The sequence below is a fragment of the Numida meleagris genome, chromosome 11, assembly GCF_002078875.1.
Source record: "Numida meleagris isolate 19003 breed g44 Domestic line chromosome 11, NumMel1.0, whole genome shotgun sequence".
In the NCBI taxonomy this organism is placed as follows: domain Eukaryota; kingdom Metazoa; phylum Chordata; class Aves; order Galliformes; family Numididae; genus Numida; species Numida meleagris.
In genome coordinates this window covers 1,024,367-1,038,427 of record NC_034419.1, presented here as the reverse complement: position 1 = coordinate 1,038,427, position 14,061 = coordinate 1,024,367, and the positions used below count along the sequence as shown (strand labels likewise).

General features: G+C 45.8%; 1 protein-coding gene and 1 long non-coding RNA gene across 3 annotated transcripts in view; one reads left to right on the top strand and one right to left on the bottom strand.

Moving 5' to 3' along the window:
- The window catches only part of LOC110404817, a 58,233-nt gene that overhangs the window by 11,247 nt on the left and 32,925 nt on the right, over positions 1-14,061 (top strand). The window lies entirely within an intron of this gene.
- Positions 1,693-5,081, bottom strand: LOC110404814. 2 transcript variants are annotated; one of them, XR_002442500.1, is made up of 4 exons: positions 4,007-5,081; positions 3,824-3,924; positions 3,546-3,660; positions 1,693-2,995 (listed from the first exon to the last, which is right to left on the bottom strand). XR_002442500.1 is itself a non-coding variant. In XM_021409536.1 (4 exons), the coding sequence occupies exons 3-4, from the start codon at positions 3,654-3,656 to the stop codon at positions 1,993-1,995; spliced, it is 630 nt and encodes a 209-aa protein (XP_021265211.1). In that variant the 5' UTR covers positions 3,657-3,660; positions 3,824-3,924; positions 4,007-5,081; the 3' UTR covers positions 1,693-1,992. The 2 variants fall into 2 exon arrangements, 1 of the variants encoding a protein (XP_021265211.1); XM_021409536.1 differs by having other exon boundaries at positions 1,693-2,511.

The following is a 14,061-nucleotide window of genomic DNA, read 5'->3' as shown; positions in this document are numbered from 1 at the left end:
GCAACGCATTCTACAGTGTAATTACAAGTTGCAATTCCATTTGACATCCCATAGCTCTTGTATTATGAAAACTACTGAACACTTGTTTCCTGTCTACCTCTTCCACATCTTCTGCTTTATAAGATCTTCATCATACTCTTAGCTGTCTCTTTTCCAGGCATAGCTCTGATGTAATTAGTAGTTCGTCTCAATGGATGCCATTTCATTTCTTTGGTTGTCTTTGCTGTCTTCTGTACTTTTTCTAGTTCGACAGCTTTGTTACAATGGGGAGAAAAAGGGGGGGGAAATTATTTTTTAATAATTCCTACCATTAGATATATATCTTTTTACTGCTAATGAAGACTGAACTGATGTGTTCACAGAGCGGTCTATAACATCAAAATCTCATTCCTGAGTGGTAATAGCAATTTCAAAGTCAATCACAGTGTGTCAAAAGTTAGGATCACCTTTCGCTGTGTGCATTACTTTATCAGTCTGGGGTTTTATCTCTGGTTTCATAAGAACCACTGTGAGAACCCTTTGCAGTTCGCTGCAATAAACTGATGTTTTTATGACAACAGGTGCTCTAGTAACCTGAGCAGACTTCGTCTTGATGTTCAACCCCTTTTCCAGGTGATTTATGAACATTTTGAGCACTTCAGCCTGCAGCAGAAATCTATGCTGCAGTCTCTATGTGGTTGCTGCTAGAGCAGTAGGGAACCACGCTGGAGGCTTCGTGAAGTAGATAATGGCTTTATTTTTGTATTGTTCTTATTTGAGCATTTAACCAGTCTCACTTGTATCTTTCTGTCCCCTGACAAATTACTTTTTTAAGAACTTACAATGGTGAATGTTATGAGAAATCCTATGGAAATTCAGCAATAGTGTATCAGGCATATATTTGTTGTCCATATGCTCCACGACTCCTTCCAACAACTCTAGTAGATCTTGAGTTCTGATTTTCCTCTAGAAACGGTGTTAACTCCTCCTCCGTATGTTCTTCTTATGCACGTATCCTTGAATGTCCCTTACCACTCCTGGCAGTCTGCCTGCTGTGGGAGCCTGAGATTCTGGTCTGTATCTCTCCAGATTGTCCCCACAATGCATTTAAAAATGGCTGCTTTGTTTTGTCACTTTCCGTTTCTCTGGCGCTCAGTGAAGATTCCATACAAACTATTTCAGGCATTTCCTGTAACGCTCGCTTGTTTCATTTTTAAACTTTCTTCTCATCCTTCACACCTGCTTCTGCAACTCATTGTTCTTTTCTGCCCTGCAGAGGCTTCCTGCAATGCTCAGTTTGCTTTTCACCAAAACCAGAGAGGATTAAAAAAAAAAAAAAAAGGTTTTGTTAGGGTTTTGGAACCCAACACTTCAGATGGAGGGGTGAACTGATGAAAACATGTGTGTTGGTACATTCGGCACATGAAAGACAGAAAAGTAGTTAATGAATGGCACTTGAGTTTTAAAAACTCTTCTATAGCTGAAATTGCCTTTTTCTTTATATTCTTTCTTGTCTTTCCTCCCCTTCTTGGAATGCACGAGGGAAGGAGAGGTTTTACTCTCCTTCAGGAGAAAACAGAAGTGAACTTTCAATTACTTCCATTTAATTTCTCATTTTTTAATTTTTTAGTGAAAATTGCAGCAAACATTTTTCCTAGAAAAATAAAAATTTCTTTTTATAAAAATCTGTTTTCGTTGTGGGATCACGTGCGTTGTAAAATTCACCAGCTTTATTAATCATCCCGTTTTGCAGCCCGGCAGAGCAGCTGGTGCTTTGCTGGCAGTGACCGAAAGCGTGTGGTGCTGGCAGGGAGCGCTGCACGTCCCGTCCCTCTCCGGGCAGTGCTGATCTCCTGGGTTGTTTTCCCGTTTCCCACCGAGAGAAGACAGGCAATGGTGCTGAAGTAGCTGGCACCGCGGGCTGAGGAGCGGCACAGCAACGGGGAAGGGATGTGCCCGAGGAGCGGAGCTGAGCAGCGGGCAGGAGGAGATGCCGGGAGCTTTCCAGGGTGCTCAGCTGTCTGCCTGGGAGGAGCAGCACCTCCTCCACGCGCTGCGGAGCCTGGAGGAGCGCTGCCCAGAGTCTCTCGGTGGTGGAGGTGGCCTCGTTTCCTTCAGGATCTTCAGTGTCTGAAGGGCCAGCAAAGAGACGGATGGACTGGGGTCATGCTGCACTCTCTGAAGGCCTGAGGTAACAGAGGAACAGAGGCACGATGACAGCTGTGTGCTTGCAGAGCCCCTCCAGAGCCCCCAGAGCCCCTCCGCAGGGAGGATGCAGCAGCAGGGGCTGACGCTGCCACCGGCTGCAATACTCTTGGTGTTTGGGGGGCACCACGGGGCCAGCATCGCCCTCCCCCAAATGAACGCAATTCCCACCTCGACCACGCTCTCTTCCTCATTGTGCAGGTGCAAATGCAGCAGGACCAGGCTCCTGTACACCTCCTTCCTCATCTTCCTCTTTCCTGTGCCCTCCACAAAGCTCAGCGTTTCGAGGAAGAGGTGGATGGAGAGCTGCCACACCGTGCTGGACTCCTGTGGAGGAGGAGGGAAGGATGTCAGTGTCAGCAGCTCCAAGCCCAACGGAGCAGGGCCAGCACCGCCAACCACATGGGAGCAGAATCTCTGAGCTGAGAGGCTGCAGGCAGATCTTGAGGATGGCCCCAAAACTGCTCCAAAGTGCACAAGCTCTGCCCTGCAGGAAGTCTGCCCAGGGACACACAGAGCCTGGAACAGGCGACCAGCCAGGAAGTTCCCTGGTGTGCTGTCACAGGGCAGCAGGCATGGGCACACTGGGGTCGTTGCCAAATCCTTAGTGTGCTGGGCTCCCTCCCATCCTTATCTCATTAAAGAGCGCTGGGAGCTTGCTGGCCAGCTCCAGAGCCATGAGGCTGAGCTCATCGCCCTCCAGGAGCTGCAGCAGGTTGCTGAGTATTGGCAGTACAATGGCATGGGCGTCGCTGTCTGCATCCTGCAGCTGCTCTGTGATGCACTGCAGGAAGATGAGCATTGTCCTTGCCTGTGGGAAAAATGCCCCTTCTTTTTGGTACAGCAGCAAGCACAGGGTGGGCAAAACCACTCCAGTACCAGCCTCCCTGCTGGCTTGTCAGGCCCCACACAGCCCCGAGGATAGCAGGCAGTGATGGGATGGACAGAGAGCACCAGCTCCTCACTGCCTGGAGAGGTGGTGAGCTGCCGGTGGCCCTGCTACAGCCCCTTGGCAGGCTCAGCCCAAGCTGCAGCACCTGTGGCATTCCTGGCTGCCCCTGCTCATTGTGTCCTGCCTCTTGCTCAGCTGCAGGATGCCCCTGAGCACCAGCTGCTGCACGCCCATGCTCTGGCTCTGCAGACAGGTATTAAAGAGTTTCATGATGTGGTGCAGCTCTTTGCGGAGGTCCACGCACTCCAGCATCGGCAACGCATGTGGCTCTTAGTGCTGGATCCAACAATCAGCTTGGGGAAAGACAGCAGGGCACAGGCCACAAGCCTGGCCCCGAGAGCAGCAGCAGGGCTTGTGCTACCAGTGGCCTTGCAGCCCCAAGTTGGCTGCTTCTGCAGCTGTTGCTCACCTCAGTGAGGAAGACTATGGCCACCATCTCCCAGGAGTAAAAGCTGTTGCTGAGCAGCTCAACCAGCTGGTGGAAGATGGGGGCACGCAGAGCTCCAGGCAGTTCCCTCATCACCCTGGCAGGGATAAGAAGGCACCATCAGCCCCGAGCTGGGTGGGCGCAGCTCTGGCTGTGCACCCCTCTTGCCAGTGCCCCAGGGGCCACAGGCTCTGGTGCTGTGGCAGCACTTTCTCCGAGAACTGGGAACCCCCCTGCCACCCTGAGGAAGGAGTTCTCACCTGGCCACCACCTGCACACCCTGGAGGTGGGTCACGGCGCTGAGAAGCGCGTCCCAGCCGCCCCGCTGCAGAGCAGCAGCTTCAAGGCCCGCACCGCGGACCTGCGGGAGGAGAACGGTGCGAGTCGCAGCGGGAGCCCCAACACTGAGTCCCTGGGTGCAGGGGGGGGTGGGGATGTGGCACCTGCTGGGAGTGAGCTGGCCCTGCTGGTGCTCCACCCAGAAGATTTCCACCTCCTGCTCCGTCTGCTCCGTGGTGAAGGACGCTTGCAAGAGGAGGGCCAGGAAGGGCTGGGGGAAAATGGTCTCCACCTCCTTCAGGACAAGAGGCAGCTGGAATATCTCAGGTAGGATCCTTGCTGCCCGCAGAAAGCACCCGGATACCATTCTTGCCCTGTCCCCCAGGTTTCCATCCCATCTCTAGAAGTCACTCTAGGAATGGAGGGAGACCCCCAGAGCCCCTGGCAGGTCTATGGGTGCATCCCAGGGCAGGAAGAAGGCTTGGGGGTGGAAAGAGAAGGGGAGCGGGGACTGGCTCAGCTGGGTGAGTGAGGAACTCACGGTCAGGGCGAGGATGCGTGGCCAGTCCTTGACGAATGGGGACGCGAGCTGCAGAGGGTGGTTTGTGGAGCCCTTGAGAAGGGCTGGATGTGTGCTTCTCCAGTTTACAGCCAGACTTCACCATTTAAATTCATCCGTGAGATGACTGACTTCTGTGCAGCGCAGCTGCCCCTGAGCAGCGAGATTGTTTTTTTTTAACCTGTTTTTCTACTAAACAAAACGAAAAACCAGTAAGTATCCCAGCAACTCTCCGAGACAGCCGAGATCTGCCTGTTCAGGCAGCTGGTGAGCAGAGGCTGGGAGAAATACTGAGTGGGTGCAATACTGTACTATGGAATCATCGGAACTCTTCAGACAAAAGCTTTTCTGTGTAAAGTACGTTATTACCAAAACTGGTAGCACTGCCTGTATGAGGCTTTTCAAAGGTTGCTCTCTTAATCTACAGAATCCAGTGGCTAAAATGGAAAGGAAGCCCTTGGGGAGCTATTTAGAAGCGCTGACTTTCTCTCTTTTACTGCCATTTGCTATTTCACCGTACAATCATTTATCCATCTGAAAGTTGTTTATTATGGGATTAACATCCTGAGATGAACTCTAAGCCTGAGGATACCTGGTGCGTTATTGGGAGGCTGTTAAATGATTTATGGTTGTGTCCTTATTCTGAGGTGGTTGATTATGACAAGGCAGTGTGGGAGCATTTGTGGAACATTATGTATTAAAGTTAACATGGTAAACACATTAAAGACTTTTTATCAGTAGTAGGAATGTTAAATATGTGATGTCAGTATTCGTTACTATGAAAAGGAATGTCTGTGTATATCATGAGGAGCACAGATCTTTAATCCACAAAGGCAATGAAGAAGCCTGATGGCTGACAAGCTACACAGATAATTTTTATCTTGCTAAAGAGGATAGTGTCCTGTGTCATAGTGCAAGGCAGGTGAGCTCCATCAGCAAGCGTGGGCTGGTGGAATGAGAGGTGATGAGCCACAATCATTTTGTTTGCTGTAGGTGTGCTGGCCTGCTGAGGGGAGGAAGGACCTCCTGATGTTAATTGTTTAAGAGTGCGTTTCAGGTCCCATGTGTAACACTGGTGCTCATCTGCTTGGCTTGGGGTAGATTATATAGAAAGAAGAGAACAGCAAATACAAAGTTTTACCTTTTTGACAGTTATTTCTGGTTGGTAAAATGAGAAGCTACAGGCTACTTGTATAGCTCTGCCTATCCCAAATAACCTGTTCCGCCATCATTATAAGGAAGGTGGGTTCTGAATTTTACTTAAACAAGCTGCGTATGCATTATTAATTTTGAAGTTAGTGAGATGAACCTCAGACACCCTCTGCTGACCTGCTGCCTGAAGCAAGTAAGCAAAACTGGTGTCTCTGACCCCATGGGAGCCAGCAACAAATGACACTGAAATTCATCTCTTTTGCTCTGGCAAAATTATCCATGTAAAAGCATCCTCTGAAGTTCTTTAAACTTTGAATGAAGCCAATGATGGTCTGAAATGGACATGAGCTGGTAGTTATGATCAATGTTATTGCCTCTAGAAAAGGAAATCTTTTGACTCAGACGTGGTGCGGCTGTAACTCATCAGATCTCTCAGCCCTTGTCTTCATCATTTGTGCCCGTTTGGCAGCATTTCATTCACTCATTCTTTACAGGCTGTTCTGATTATACACCGGTATAATTTTAAAAACTCAGCGAAAGTAAGTGCTTTTTGCACAAATAACGTTGGATAAAACAGACATATATCTTCAGGATAATTCCTCAGGTTCTTAATGAGCCACACAGATCCTGTACTGTATCGTGGCTTCTCATAAGGGTTTTATAGCTACACTGATGCTTTGTTTGGTGTGTAATCAGCTCTAATAACAGTTGAGTAACCGTTCATGGGTGGGAAGAAACACTATGGTTGAAACTAGAAGGGACTATAGAAATTGAATTAGGATATATAAATGTTATCCTAAATACTTATAAAAATCTGAGCTGCCTTATAGCTGTTCTCAGTCACAGTTGAGGAAGTAAAAGAAAGATTCATCATTTAACCTGGAGGCTTTCTGCATGAGAGATCCTGCAGTGCACGGTGCCATTGAGCCGCGTAACTAAAGCTAGTGAAGAGTGTTTGTTTTTTGATACACCTAGTGCTCGTTTTTTTTAGATGGATTTGGGTGGTAGGATGAGGGGAAGAATTTCAGCTGAAGTAGTTGGAGCTTGTGGGAATGTTTAAAGGAGGGATTATGTTGTTCTCTCCCTTCCTTGAAGCATTTATCCAAGGTTTTATTCAGAGGCGCTAATCTGAAGTTGGGCCATGACATCCATAGAAGATGACCCTTGCTAACAGCAGAGTTGTTTTTCTTCTTTTGAAAATTTTGCAAATTGAACCAAATATAATGAAAATCTCCCCTTCTCACTAGTGATACAGGCAGCTGCATTCAGCTCTTGGGAGGTTCAGGTTGCACAGTAGGAAAAACTGTTCACTAAGTGCTACATGGGTCAGCTCACCCAGAAAAGAGTCTTCAAACTAAAAAAATCTTTTATAAAGTTTGTTCTTTCAGTCCACTAACGGGCAGAAAACAATAGCAGCTCTTCAGTTGTACTGTTCTTGGGGCTTCTTTTCCTTCCTAGACAAGGGCTGGGAAGGAAAATGAGGCAAGAATTTACAGAGATGGATATTGTAATCATGGGATGGGGGGGAAGAAGGATTACAGTTTATCATTTATAATGCAACAGGCTTAGTTTCTGTTAACGTTAGGGCTTAATAATGGTCCATTAGCTCTCTTTTGCATTCTTTCTGTTTTCCTTGATGAGAGCATGATGTGGCCGTTCCTTAAATAAAGGGCGTTCCTATTTCCCGTGTGGAAATGTCAGTGGTAGATACAAGTGAAGAGATTATTCCCCACCATTTCCTTTGCTGACAAATTTAGAACAGAACACAGTTCCGTTCACAGCTACCAAGCTGAACAGGCTGTAGGCATTCACTTCGTTGTGAATTTAGTGTGACTGTAATATTTGCATTAATCCTGTCAGCACAAAGCATACATAAATGCATTCAGAATTATTTTGTCTTGCTCATACAATTTACATTAAGATCCATATGCAGAACTGTATTTTTACAGCAAGTTTTACACCTAATATCCAAATCTCTTCTCCCTTTCTCCTGTCAATCCTCTGCCCATTTTTAAACCCTGCTGGGCTCAGTGCCAGTAAGGAGCTGCAAGGATCTATGGCAACTGCCACATTTGCACTTTTCATTTACTAATCTGTAACCAAACTCTCATTAACTATTCTTAACCATCCTGTTCAACATATGTTAGCTTGGGCATTAGTACTTAAAAGTTGAAACAAATTAGATCAGCAGCTAAATTTACTTCTTAATAGCCAAAAATATTTGAGAGAATAGATTTGGAATGTGGATGTGGCAGTGGAAAATGGGGAAATCCCGCTTTGCCTGGGCGAATTTAAGGGTGGGGATTTGAACTTCCTACCCCCATCTTACCTCTGTGGGAAACTGATGTACAAAGAGCTTTGAAATGGGGCCAGCAAACATCCACTAACCAGCGGGGCTTACAAATTAGGTTCTGTTCGAGACTCTCTTTCCTCTGTTTCGTTCTCCATTTCCCTTTCAAGCACTAAAAAAGCATGTAACGGGTTTACACCGAGACACTTCCTGCAGAGGAGTATTTTCATTTTGACTTCTAATGATGCTGACACTAATTGCAGAAAGAACAGCTTAACAAAGGAAAGTGTGAGATTGTGGATGATGGATTGTGTAGGCCCTTAAAAAGGTTATTGTGTCTGCTTAAGAAGTTGTTTCGCGCACTTGCAAAGATTGTTAATGATGAGCTTTAATTAGTTTCATTGTGCTATCAAAACTGTAGTGCAAATCCTATCATTATGTCTTCGGGTTTGCGCTACTTTCTATTGAATTCAGCAGCAGCTCCATGGTAAGGTATGGGCAGTCCCGGTGCTGCTGTCCCACCGCCTGGGCCAGGACAGCTGGGCACGCAGTGCTCCCAGGCGCTGTCCTTCCTGCCTCTTGCGAGTGGCCTCTGTCCAATGCCTGCCTCTGGGGTTTGTTTCCGCATCTCTGAAACGGGCTTCATGTCTGCGTGCTCAGCAGTGTGCTGTAGAGACCTGATTGCTGCTTGCAGAAACCTGTGATAGGGAATTCTGTAAGCGGAGTTTGTTTGTAATAGCTCGGGCTTTCTGAGCACTTTGCGGTTTTTAGTCCTGTTTGTCCAGCTAAGGAAGGTTAGGCTGTGACACAGTATCTTTGTAGAGCAAAATTCGTCGCAGGGAAAAAGCCCCCCGTAGTCTTGCCGTATCAGCGAAGGCTCTGACACAGGCCCTTTGTTTTTCGAGTAGTATTGCCCCATGTTTGATCCTGCTGTTGGCTTTCTAAGACAAGCCAACCTTTGCCCCCACAGGACTTGGATGCAAAGCTTCCTTCAGTCAAACCCAGAATCCTCAGCTGGGAAGCACGTGTTGGTAACAGATCCAGCAGCAGCAAAGCAGCTCTTTGTGTTAGTGAGGTGCCGTCAGGGAGCATAGCTGAAATACAATGCACAGCAGCCTCTGGCACCTGGAATTAATGCCCCTGCTAAGATCCCTACTTTCTAGAAAAAAGCAGGCACACACTTTACACAACAATCCTGAAGGGAATGGTCCTCAGTGGTGAGTGTAGGATTTGCCTCCTAGTGAGAGACTTCTCAAAGCACTGAAATTCAGAAAATCATTTTGATCTGTTTCTTTCAGATCGCAAACTGAACTACAGGGTAGAGCAAATGCTTTCTTTTTGCCTTATCTTTGGAAGCAGGTTTTTCCTACTGCTGCTCTGACCCAGGCTCGCCTGGCACGCTCAGTGTGTGACCTGCACACTGCTGTGTATAAGCAGCAGCTGAGCAGGTGGCGGAGGACAAAGCACTGCAAAGGACGATGCTGAATGCATGTTTGAAAACACTGTTGCTAAAGGAGTGGTTTGCTCATTTTATAGCATGTTGGTGTTGAGAGGAGCAAAGACAAGGGAGAGCAGAGATCTGGAACAGCAGCACAGACACCAGCTGCCCTTCTCTGTGCTGAAACAGGTCCTTTGCAGGCTCCCTAGGTGAAAGGCTGGTGCCAAGGCTTATTTCCCACCTGTAGAATTGGATTATAACCAATCATTTGTTCTTAAGACAGCTGGGATAGGTGAAGAATCAAGATGTTTTTAAATAGAGAGATTTTCTTCTTTAATGATTTATTTTTTTTTAAAGGCATATCCTTTACAGTTCTATGGGAATTTCATGGTCCTGCACTGGAAGCAAGTCTGTTGTAGTTCTGAAGTGTGCTTGGACAGCATTTGTGCTGCTCTGATTCCTGAAAGAAGTGCCACCTGAGAATCAGAGGGCCACACAGAGCTCCCCTCTTCTCTTCTGTACATCTGTGTGTAATTCAGTAGTGAAGAGAGCTGAAATTTATCTTAGTCATAGGTCAATCCAAGGCCACACCTCTACTTCAGCTCTGCAATTATTTGAAATTAGACAAGCTGGTTTATGAGTGATCATAAATGCTGTGTCTGATTACTTCAAGGCAGGCGTTTGCGGTGCTGAGGTCTTCTAGGTTTGATACCTTACCAGAGAGTTTAGGAAGTGTTTTGCATCCAGGGGCATCATCGACCAAGGGCAGCTGTGAGTACCCTGTAGCTCAGTGCCGCACAGAGTTAGTTCCATCAGAGAAAACACCATTAGCAGTCAACTAGAAAAAGAAGTGAAAATAAGCACACTTAATAGGACCTGTTCAGGCCTCTTTCTGCTGTTAGTTCCTCCCCTCTCAGGTTTGTGTGAGTGCTACTCTTGAAGAGAAAACCAGCAGGAAGAGTTCTGAGAGACCCTTAGCTCTCTAGGTTAGGGCTAGGGTAGTGCTTCAGAATGAGCAGATGGTGAACTGCAGGCAAAACATTGTTTTCCATCAGCTCTGCTGAAGGATCCTTGGTGTTTTAGTGATGTTGTTGGCTGCAATGGCTGTAGCAGTGATCTGTTGTGTTCTGCGTGACAGCTGGGGAGCTGGATGTGACGTGCTCTGATGGATGGTTTTTGACTTATAGCAACGACAAATCTCATAGTTAACCTTAATGTAAAATGTTATGATTTATTGACATCCTTCTGCTTTTATTTATTTTGGGAAAGCTACTGAGTGGCAGGATACATGTTTTTAATTGAATCCCTTTTTACGTTGCTATTTGTTACTTGGAGGTCTGGCTGAATGTGGACCAATCCTAGATCCTGGAAAGGTTGCAGAGGAGGCTACTGAGCACGCCCTGAAGAGGAGTTTGGAATACCAGCTGTCCAGTGCATGCTGCATTTGGGTGAAGGAGTTTCTTTTTGTTGTTGTTTTTGTAGCTCCCATTTCACTGAATGTAGGGGTTTCAGAAAGCTGCAGCAGTATTGAGTGTACCTACTTGCTGCTTTGGAACAGAGGGTGAATGTTATCCATTTCTTTGGGTGCTCTTGTTGTAATGTTAAAAAGCTTTTATGTAGGTAGTGTAAAAGTCCTTATTCTGATGCATCTCCTCTAGCTCATTTGGATGATTAAAATCTTTTGGACAAGGCCTGGGAGAACGTAGCGTAGGGCATGGACCTCTAGACAGCCTTTAGAGCTGGCAGCATGCAAATAGATGCTCTCGTATTTTATCTTAGTAATTACATGCTTCAGAGGCTACAGGACCATCCTGAATGGCTTTAAGTACGCTGTAGATATAATGAAGAAGAACGTGGCATGGGAAGAATTCCTAAACTGAAAGAGCTTTGCCCACCTTCTAGCCTATCTATCTTTTATCTTACAGTGCCATGCATTACAAGAAGAAATAGCTTGTCCAAAGTGATGTTCTCCAGCTTCTCACAACGTCATTCCTGCAGTTCTGAGATAGCCCTTCTGTTTACATAGCAAAATTGGGTTTGTCTATTCGAGTGGTAAAGTATGAAGCTAACCTAATAATGTATATAACAGTAACCCACATATGTTCAGCTGCCAATGTGAGTGAACGTTTCTTTGTTCTCCAGGCAATTGCATATTTCAGGCAACAGATGTTTTCTGTTCTTGATGTTAAAAGTAAGGGCTTTGGCCACTATTTAAGGAAGATGGAAGATGATGTATGTGGTCTTATACACATGGAAGAACTATGCTAAATCTGTAGCTAAAGTGGTTTCTAAATTGTTTTAGTGAAATGAATGCAACGATATCTTACTATAGACAAAGATGCTTTGGTATACAAGTTTTTTTGTGGTTTTGCTTAGCTGATTTCAGATCTATTGTTTGAAGAGTGCTCATGCAGAAGAAATTTTAACTGTATACATTTCTAAATGGGTTAAATTCAATTTCTTGTGCATCGCAGGTCTAACTTTTTCTTACTTATGAGAATTTATTGCCTTATGAAAGAAGCAGTTAACCCATTTTAACTGGAAATTGGGATAAGCAGCTGGTAATTTGTATATTACAAGCTGCAGTCTGTTCCTGAGAAGCACGCATAGCACTGTGATAGTATATCTTGTGTTGGTACCAATCTCTTAACTCAGTCTCTCGGAATCAAAACCCGGAAGGCATCATGTACTGCTGGGCAGAGACATAGTTACAAGGCTCTGATTCTGAGCTGTGAGGTTTAGTAACAGCTGGAAGGGCTATTTTTGCCTCAAAACCTGAATGAGACTTTTCTGTAATGAAACCTGCAACTAGAGGATGCTTCTATGGTTTGTGTTTTATTCACTGCTACAGCCTGTGGAAACTCCAGAAAATATTTCACTTTTCCAGTTCGGGTTATTTTCATCAGAGCCTTTTCCAGATGGTTCACAGATATAGGAGACACAGTTTTCACTGAAGATCAGCATCGGAATTGTGTAAATTCACAGTCTGGGGTTTTGCCTTGAGCTGCTGGTATGAAGTCATTGACATGGCAAAGGCAGTTACAGTTTATATGGCCATCGCTGTTTGCTGGTGCGGATAATTCACAGAAAGGGGCACAGTTCTCAGTGTGGGTCTGACTACTTTCTTGGCAACTGTATTACCATGGAGGGAAGGTCTGAAACCTTTTAAATCCATGCAAGCGAATTTGCTTGAGAGGTGCAGCCTGTGCAGATTTGCTGTTCCGTGGATGATAAAGCAGCACAAGACACTTGTGTAGATAAGCACTTCATTTTGACAGACCTGACTTAGTGAGGAATTAGTTGGCATCTCCCTCCAAGTTTGTTTGTATTGACTTGAATGCTGGAAATGACCACCAAAGATTAATAGCGCTAACAATAAAAGGTTTGCAGATTAGTATAACTGGAGTGGGGCACTGTCCTGCCTGTTCTTCTCTGCCCTCCCTGGCAACTCTAAGAACAGTCCCCTCTTCTGCTAGCATTCTGCTTGCACCTGCTCACTTCCCCTCATTGCATTAGTGGGTTGCTGGTTTCTTTCTCTTTATGTTACTTAGCTACTGGTCTGTGACCGTATTCCTTTTTCTTTAGTCTACTCCTAGTCATTGCTATGGATACAAACTTACTGAATTAAATAGAGACAACTTGTTCACAAAGAATAATGACCCAATGATGTACAAGACAAAGCATACTGGAAGTCAAAGTGATGATACTAACACATTTTATTGAATACTAAGCAGGGTGCTGGGGGGGCTCTTGGAGGGACACCTTCATGTGCACGTCAGTGTGGGTGAGCTGCTGCATCCACACTTCTCTTGGAAACTGCTGTGCTCAGCGTTCCCTTCTGGCCTTGTCAAACTGTGTTTTGTTCCTAGAGTAGTGTCAAGCACAAACCGAAATATGCAGACTGCTACTTAGCATTTTGGTAAAAGCCTTCTCTGCGCCAAAGTGCCCGGGAGGTATTAATGTATCTAATGAGGGAATATTTGTGGGGTGACCAAAGATGCTGAGCATACAGGCCCCATAATGAAGCATTATTTTCTTGGAAAGTAGTGTTTAGACTCAACTCAGCAAAACCTGCACTCTGTTTCTGAACTGACATGTATGTCTAATGCGGTGTTTTGGCTTGGTTCGCTCAGGGTGACGCTCCTCTGGCCTCTGGGGACTGGTGAGATGCAGCCTGTCTCCTGGCAGAGCACAGCTCGTGGTTGAGCAACGTGGATAAACGACACAGAGATACTGTCTGCTATCCTCAAATCAGAGGGCAAATAATAAAAGCCTTCAGTGTCACAGTGAAAATAGTTATGGCTTTTAAATCCTCAGTACTGCCAGTACTGCTTTGTTTGTCTCTGACAACGTCGTTTGTAATTCTGTCAGAGATTCGGCATCCAGGAATGCCCATAGAAAGATTAGGAAAAGCTGGCGAGGCTGGTGTTCAGCATGGCACCTGTCCCCTGTGACTGCTGAGTGCTGTGCCCTGGTTTGTCACCCAGGCTGGAGCACATGGTGCTGTGTTTGGAAGCTTGAGTAGCATGGTGCTAAGCATCTCGAGTATCAGCCTTTGAGGAACTCGGGTAAAATACAACGCGAAAGAAAAGGATATTGCCTGCTCATTGATAGCTCATTGATAGCTTTAGCTGTTTGCCTTAAAACAGCATTTTTGTTAAGTAGATCTGTTTCCATCTTTAACCCTGGTAAGTCAGGGCATAACATCTAATCTCAGTCAACTTTTCTTCTATTAAATAATGATCCTTACCTGTAAACACGGAACCCTGCTGTACAGGGG